This window comes from Ictidomys tridecemlineatus, chromosome 7 (genome assembly GCF_052094955.1).
Source record: "Ictidomys tridecemlineatus isolate mIctTri1 chromosome 7, mIctTri1.hap1, whole genome shotgun sequence".
Classification (NCBI taxonomy): Eukaryota; Metazoa; Chordata; class Mammalia; order Rodentia; family Sciuridae; genus Ictidomys; species Ictidomys tridecemlineatus.
In genome coordinates, this window is record NC_135483.1 from 38,866,694 (window position 1) to 38,875,600 (window position 8,907).

The window sequence follows — 8,907 nt, forward strand, 5'->3', positions numbered from 1 at the left end:
TTGGCCTTTGGTTTTGGAGGACTGGCTTATCTCACTTAGCATGATATTCTCCAGGTTCATCCATTTACTGGCAAATGCCATAATTTTATTCTTTAAGGCTGAGTAATATTCCACATTGCTTTATCCATTCATCTGTTGAAGGGCATCTGTTGTTTCCATAGTTTGGCTATTTTGAATTGAGCTACTATAAACATTGATGTGGCCACATCACTGTAATTTGCTGATTTTAAGTCCTTTGGATACAAACAGGAGTGGGATAGCTGGGTCAAATGGTGGTTCCATTCCAAGTTTTCTAAGGAATCTCCATACTGCTTTTCATAATGGTTGCACCAATGTGCAGTCCCACCAGCAGTGTATGAATGTACATTTTCCCCTACGTCCTTGCCAACATTTGTTGTTGCTTTTATTCTTGATAACTGACATTCTGACAGCAGTGGAATGAAATCTTAGTTTTGATTTACATTCCTCTAATTGCTAGTGATGTTGGACATTTTTTCATATATTTGTTGATCAATTGTTTATCTTCTGTGAAGTGTCTGTTCAGTTCCTTAGCCCAATGCCTAACTTTTAAAAAGACAAAGAAGTGTAATCCCTACCCTATATGAATAGGGAAGAAACCTAAAATACTTTTTGAATCAGCAATAACAACCTACCTGGAAACATACAGGCTCAAGGCTTAATTCCTAGAGGAGCTGAAGTGTGCAATCCTGGGTATCTGATCCCTTGACATAGGTCTTCCTTTTCTGGCCATTTGCACCCTGTAACCAGCTGCTGTAACTTAAAGGATACAGAAGAGTTTACGGAATAACTCTTCCTTCAGTCATGCTAATGCTACCAATTGTTTTTTGACCCTAGATTTTTATGCCTTTGTAAAACAATGTGCCAATGTACAAATGCACTGCATTTCTTCATCTTTCAAACTTGAACATTGCTCATGTAGGCTAGAATCAGTCATTCGTAAGTTTTTAGTCCTGCATACAGAACCAAGTCATAACAAGAAATTGTGGTAGCAGAGACAGAAGGACAAAGAAGGCAATATAACTTTAGAATTGGTTCGTGACTAAGATCATTAAATAACACTTCAGCTTAAAACTGAAAGGGAAAAAAAAGTAAGATATTATCTGGTAATGGTGGAAGCACACCAGTAACTATCAGTCATGCTAATGCTACCAATTGTTTTCTGTCCTAGATTTTTATGCCTCAGACTTTACATGTTGAGGCTAAGAACTTGAAAATGGACAAAACTATGTATTTACTCCTCTTTATTTTAAATTATATGCAAATCCTACTATCTCTCTTAGATTTAATATTTTTAAAACTTGTTTTTGAGATGCTGGGGATTGAACCCAGGGGCCCTGTGCCACTTAGCTACATTTCAAGCCCTTTTTTATTTTGAGACAGGGTCTTACCAAGTTTTCCAAGGTGGCCTTAAACTTTCAATCCTCCTCCCTTGGCCTCCAAAGTCGCTGGGATTACAGGTGACCACCACCAGACCTGGTAATAGTTTTAACTTTTTTGACCCAACCTGTCATTAAAAATGGTTTGATGTAGAACTTCAGCTGGAGAAACTGAAGACCAGAAAGGTTTATTTCCTTACTTGATTACAGTAGTGTATCTCTTATGGCTCTAGAATTAAAGAGGTTTGGATTTGTATCTGGATTCTCAGATTTTATCTCCGTTCTTCCTAGCAGTGTCAAAGAGGACAAGCCATTCAATCTTTCTGAATCTCACCTTCTTCTCTTTAAAAGAAGATAATCACATTCTCATCATAGATTGAGAATTAAATGAGGATTCAATCCTCCATTTCCGAAGGTTTCTCACTTGTGGATTCAGTCCACCACGGATCAAAAATATATGAAAAACATTGCATCTGTATTGAATATATAGACTTTTTTCTTGTCATTCCCTAAATAACGCAGTACCACAACTATTTACATAGCATTTACATTGTGCTGAGTATTAAAAATAATCAAGAGATGATATAAAGAACACAGAAGATGCGTGTAGGTTATAAGCAAATACTACACCGCTTTTTATTAAAAAAAAAAAAAAAACTTAAAACATTCAGGGAGAGCCTCTGGGCTAATGGATCCAATCCCCCAGCCCATGCCGAGGTGCTGTATACCTGAAAGACGTCACCCAAGTTCTTATAGCTGGTAAGCAGCAGAACCTGCACTAAATCCGGGGTCTCCTAACTCCTTGCCTAGTGTTCTTCTCATCAAGTCACAAGTCTCGGAAGAGCACGCAAAACGCCGAGCTTATACCATTGATATCACCGGCTTAATGGGCCACAGCAGGTGCCAATGATGTCCATCAGAACTGCGCCTGCGCGGACTTCTTCCGTCGACTGCGGAAAGGAACAAGGCGCCTGCGCACTGCGCCCGGTGCGTCCTCTAGGACGTACCCAGAAGGCAGCGCTTTGCTCCCGGGTCAAAATGGCGTCAAGGCCTGCTGGTAAGTGACTGAGGTCGTTTCTGGTGGGAGCCGCGGTTTTCAGCATTATTTTAGCAGCGACTTGTTCTTTTTCTGATCTCTCAAAATGGCCAGGTTTACGACGTAAAGGAAAGTGGCGGCGCCATTCCACCGAAAGAGACGCGCTTCCCTTTTCCAGGTCCTGCTTGCTTTGGGGTTGGGACAGGACCTGCTTCTTTGAAGGTGCAACGGCGGCTGCCGCTGCTCGGCATCCTTCCCCTCAGCCCTGGAAAGGTTTAAGGACTCGAGGAGATAATTAGTGGGTGACAGCGAAAGTGAACCGAGTGCTTAATGAGCCAAGCCCCATCAATTGCATAGTCTCGATCAGTCCTACTATTGCTATTTTACGTCGGTAGAAGACAGCAGTTACTGCAAGAAATGATATTGGAGCCCTTCCTTATTCCGCCCCTGGCGCTTCTCCCTGGCAATTAGAGGTAGCTGAGCGAGGTTTACAGTTTGACCTTGGCTTATCTGGAACGTGAGTTTGATCTGTAGGTTTGGAGAAATATATTTATTATAGACACTGAAAAGCAAACACATTTATTATAGAATATAATGCAGAAATTTTCGGAATATTTAAAGCAACCTCAGATAATGTTTTTTTTTCCTTTTTCTTTTTGCTAATCTCTGCCCTCTGGCGGTGTAAATTGGAATAGTTTTTAAAATATTGGTCCTTGTCTTGTTTCCAGCAATTGTGAAACCATTAATGAAAGAAATTACCAGGTAAATCTGTTAACCTAAATGACATTAAGCTTTTAGGGAATGGAGAAGACATATAAGAATTTATTATTTGGGCTGGGGATGTGGCTCAAGCGGTAGCGCGCTCGCCTGGCATGCGTGCGGCCTGGGTTCGATCCTCAGCACCAGATACAAACAAAGATGTTGTGTCCGCCGAAAACTAAAAAATAAATATTAAAAAAAAAAATTCTCTGTCTCTCTCTCTCTCTCAAAAAAAATAATTTATTATTTAATTGATATGACATATTCAAGGAATCTTACTAAAATTCAGGGCATTCTGCTTCTGTGCTGTTTGGGAACCACATGTACCTATTAGTAGCTAACTCTGAGTAAAATCACTTCTGTAGGCCTGCTTCTTTTTATTTTTTCATAGCTCTTAATTACCAAGGAGATTTGTTAAAGCCATGTTTTCCATAACATACTAAGGATTCAGGGCCTGGTGGCGTTATAATGAAAGGAGAATTTGCCCTTCTTCCTTAGTAAGGCCTAACTCTAGAAGAAATTTTAAAAGAAAGTTTAAACTTGTTCTAACTTCCTGTCTATACCATATCTCTCTGATAAATATCAGGCACAGTCGTGTCCTTGGCCCCTACTGGAATACCTCAGTGAGGCTTAGCCTTGTTCTCCACAGAATTTTAACATTACCTATTTCTCCTTATCCATGGTCAAATATTTATTCTCTTTAAGGAAAGTTAACTGCTTGAAAGGAGGAAATGGGTTTATTTTTCTAATCCATATTAATGTCTAAATTACTAACAGTATAAAATTATTTCAGAAGGACATATATTTTAAAAGAGGATAGCCAAGTCAAATAATGGTAATGTCGACTAAAAATTTTAGCAGATGGGAATCTTTACACCTGAAATATCACCCTTCTTTTCATACCACTTCTTTTGAAAATAAAATTTTATAGTTATTCATGTAAAGTATTTCTGTAACTGGAAAATGACAGAAATCCTCCAATACCTTTCCTGTATCCGCCCCTTCAATTCTAGTGGTAGGTGGACATAAGGGCACTGCATGTTGGACTTAGACTGGAGTGACAATAATGTACCTATGGATCATTTGTACACTTTTGTTTGAGTTTACCTGTTTCTCCCATGACTTGATACAAAATTTTTTTTACCTGAAGTCACTTCTTATTCATAGATAAAATAAGCAATTCATGTATAGAATATAAACTTTTAAAAGGAAATTTCTTCTTATATTTGTAAGAAAATAACTGTAGGAGTACCAATTGCTTATCTATCACTGTATTCATAGAGTATAAATGAATTGAAGCAACTAACTGTGATAATTACCAGTTGCAGCATCAGGCCGATGGCTGGAAGGTATTCGAAAATGGTATTATAATGCTGCAGGATTCAATAAACTAGGTGAGTATTTGTGCTTTCTTCTGTTTTCTTTTTTCCTTTTTCTGAGAGTAGTGCTTTTGTATGATTTACTATGGTTCCAAAAATACTTTGTTTCTGTGTACATCAAAAAATTTTAAAATTAGACTACACTTTATTGGTTTTTGTTCTTTTTGAGAGAAGAGGGATGAAATGTTTGAGGTGGAAACAGTTTATGGTTGCAGAACGTTTTCCTTATATTTTCCCTCTCCCAATTCTACTTAAATCTAAGTCATGTGAACATTGAATAAAAAGATATTTTTTTCAAAAATTTAGATTGAATCATATTTTACAATGTGACATAACATTTTTTTGAACTTTATAATTTGCTGTGAACTTCATCTTTTGCTATTAAAGCTTAGTGGAAAGCATTATTAAATGTTACTGAGTCTTTAGTTCACTGACATTTTATGATTCTTTAACATCTTTTTAAAAAATATATTTTTAAATTGTAGATGGACATAATACCTTTATTTATTTATCTTTATGTGGTGCTGAGGATCGAATCCAATTCCTCACACATGCTAGGTGAGTGCTCTACCACTGAGCCACAATTCCAGCTCAAGATTCTTTAACATCTTGATCTCAGATTTGAAGTATAAGAAAATAGAGATGTTGGGCTGGGGATGTGGCTCAAGCGGTAGCACGCTTGCCTGGCATGTGTGCAGCCCGGGTTCGCTCCTCAGCACCACATACAAAAACAAAGATGTTGTGTCTGCCGAGAACTAAAAAATAAATATTAAAATTCTCTCTCTCTGTCTAAAAAAAAAAAAAAAGAAGAAAGTAGAGATGTGGCTTATGGATATGTGTTCAAGGAAAAGCTAAACATATGAAGTATTTTTGGAACTGGATTAGATGAAATATTGTAATTTGTAATGGTTTTTGTAAGAGGCCCATATATTGCTTCAAGAAATAACTCATTATGTGGTTGAGATGCTTTAGGTTTCAAAACATCATACCTAGTGATTTAAACTCTTGATATTTCACCTGTCTTAAGATATGTCATACAGATATTGTACACCCCCCAAAAAAGAAAAATCCTTACTTTTTGAAATGCATATTCAATCTCTCTTTTATTCTCTACCATAGGGTTAATGCGAGATGATACGATATATGAGGATGAAGATGTAAAAGAAGCCGTAAGAAGGCTTCCTGAGAACCTTTATAATGACAGGATGTTTCGCATTAAGAGAGCACTGGACCTGACCATGAGGCAACAGATCTTGCCTAAAGAGCAGTGGACAAAATATGAGGAGGTGGAACAGCTATTATGTGTCTAACAGTGTTGTCCTTTAAGGGTGGAATATTAGAAACAAAAGAAGGACATTTATTTTTGTAGTACTGTAGAATTCTCAAAGTTGTATCAAAGAAATATCCTTTCAATAGCCCGGGTAGGTTAGCAGGGAAAGTGTTGGCTCCACGTTAGAGAAAAGTACATTGAGACTAGAAGTGAGGTGACTTCCAGAATCACTAAATAGGTCTTAATATAGACAGTTAGGATAGAATCCAAGTCTTTTGCTTCCCAGGCCATTGTTCTGCCTCTATAGTTGGCTTCCTGCTCAGATGAAAACATTTTGGTGTTCATATAAAGCCCGCAGAATGGTCCTCTAATGCCCAGGAATGACTTGTAAAGCATATTCTCACCCTTTGATCTGCACTAAAAAGAGACAAAAGCCTGTAGACACTGATTTCTTTTTCTTTCCTGGTGGACCCCTCTCTCATACTCTATTAAAGCAATTTATTGCATTGGGGTTTTGCATTTTCAAAAGTAGATAGTTTTTAGTCTGGTTGAGAATAAATTTTCTTAATATAATGATATATATTTTTTTGAAATAAAAGGTAGTTAATTTTAATGTTTAAGACCTATTTGTTTTTTAAGACCTATTGAATATTTGGGATATGTCAGTATGTGATGGTAGAATATAATATTTTTCTTTTGCTCATTCTTTAGGATAAATTCTATCTTGAACCATATCTCAAAGAGGTTATTCGGGAAAGAAAAGAAAGAGAAGAATGGGGAAAGAAGTGATCGTGTAGTTGAAATCTGTGGAAACAGTTGTCCTCATATTTTTATGAAGTCGGTTAAATCTGAAACATACAATTTAAAAATTATTTCATGTGCATATATGTTACTTTAAATAAATGTCTATCATAATCATTATTGAAGTTTTTGACTTCTAACCTTAGCCTGATAAGTACTGAATTCACTTATCTGACACAATTCTTTCCAGACTTTTAAGATATTTTAAGTCAGTGTTCAACTGCTTCTGGGAGATTAGAGAGGCCACTTGAATCTTTCCCTCATTGTTAGGATAACCTCTTAGTTTTCTGAAGGATATAACATTCTACCAAGCAGAATCACCTTGTTTAGATGGCGTTTCTCAACTTGAAAGGTACTTGAGGGCTGCATCAGGACCTGACTTGGCAGATATGGAAAGGGGCAAGAAACAAGAGTACTCAAGCAGAATGGCTTTCAGCTTCAGAAGAGACTGAAAGAAGGGAGACAGAAACAGCTCTTCAATCACTGCTTTCCAAGTAGATTTATTTTTCATCCTTCTATTAGAAATAGATTATGTGTACACCTTAATATGAGTATATCTAAGTTACATGTGCTAATAATGTAGGTTAGAAAAGTAGATACTAGAAAAATATACAAATGCAAAGAAATTATATTTAAACGATTGTTGTAAAGCATATTGTAAATTTTGGGCACTAGTCCATTAAAAGTTTTAAGATTATAGGCTAATTTTAAAAATATACATTAGAATTATTCATTGTCCTCATTTCCACCCCTAAATTCTTAAGTGCTTTCTTCAGAGGTGAGAGCATGGAAACCATAGTGAGCTAGGAAGGAATGGTAGGAACTGTGGTGTATAGTGTTCCACATCCACTGCTGTGTGAGGGAAGGTATCTGATTGGAATCTTACCGTGAAGGACAAGACAATAGAATGAGAAACAAATTTTGTGTTATGTTTGAAATTCATAAAATGTGCTGTTGGTACTTTTTTTACAAAAGGAGGTATGTTTGAAAGACATGTTTGAGGGCTGGGGATGTGGCTCAAGCGGTAGCGCGCTCCCCTGGCATGCGTGCAGCCCGGGTTCGATCCTCAGCACCACATACCAACAAAGATGTTGTGTCCGCCAAGAACTAAAAAAAGATAAATATTTAAAAAATTTAAAAAAAAATGAAAGACATGTTTGACCTTTGCAACATGATCATAAAGAGCATCTTAAAAAGTTGTGCTAAAATATTAGAAAGCCTTGTTAAATTCTGTAAGGGAGCTGGGGATGTAGCTCTGTACTAGAGTATTTGCCTGGCATGAGTGAGGCCTTTGGTTTGATGCCCAGCTCTGGAAAAAATATTTTTTTCCTTAGGAGCCTCTCAGATATTCAGACTGTATTTTGAATACATAATCTGAAAATTGTTCTTATTTATTCTCTTTATTCTGATTTAGATTCTCATTTGATAATGATTTTGCTCACCATAAAATCTATTCTTTTAAATCATTGATTTTTAAGTGCTGCTAACATTTAAAGCAAGACTAGGGGAAACACCGGCAGAGAATCAAGCAGCTGACCAAGATTAAGGTCTACCATGAAGAGGGGCTTCTTGTCTGCTCAAAATGTGACAGAACAGTAGAGCAGCCTCTGACTTTAACAAGAGTTCCTCCTAAAACCAAATTGTGCCTATTCTACATTGCTTGATTACTTTTTTTTTTTTTTTTGAGGCACTCAACCATGTCCTTTTTACTTTTTATTCTGGAGATAGGGTCTCACCAAATTGCTTAGGGCCTTACTAAATTGCTTAGGGCCTTGCTAAATTGCTGAGGCTGTTTTTGAACTGGAGATCCTCCTTGCCTCAGCCTCCTGAGCTGCTAGGGATTACCTTTGTCTACATGACAAAAACTCAGGAGGATTGCAAGTTTGAGACAGCCTCAGCAATTTATCAAGGCCCTATGCAACTTAACAAGACCCTGTCTCAAAATTTAAAAATTTTTAATAAGGAAATGGGGATGTGGCCCAGTGATTAAGCAGTCCTTGATTCAATTTCTATTTGTCCCCAGGCACCCCCAAAAAAGGCTTTGTGTTATCAAAACTGTCCTGTTTGAAAAATCACTGTAGGAGTGTCTGAAACTGGCCTGTTATCCTGAAGACAGAATAAGAGAGCTTATTGTGGATCAGACCACTTATCTTCAATTCAATGCATTCACTTAATGTATAGGGATGTGATTTAATCTTTATGCTTGTTTCCTCAACTCTAAAATGGGGCTAATGATACAACCTATTTTATAGGGCTTTTGTGAAA

The 8,907-nt window shown here is 37.0% G+C and overlaps 1 protein-coding gene across 1 annotated transcript; it reads left to right on the forward strand.

Moving 5' to 3' along the window:
* The first annotated feature begins 2,291 nt into the window (after nucleotides 1-2,291).
* Uqcrb (ubiquinol-cytochrome c reductase binding protein) lies at nucleotides 2,292-6,759 on the forward strand. The gene is made up of 4 exons (XM_005316325.5): nucleotides 2,292-2,454; nucleotides 4,515-4,586; nucleotides 5,691-5,857; nucleotides 6,553-6,759. The coding sequence occupies exons 1-4, from the start codon at nucleotides 2,304-2,306 to the stop codon at nucleotides 6,628-6,630; spliced, it is 468 nt and encodes a 155-aa protein (XP_005316382.2). The 5' UTR covers nucleotides 2,292-2,303; the 3' UTR covers nucleotides 6,631-6,759.
* Nucleotides 6,760-8,907: the final 2,148 nt, after the last annotated feature.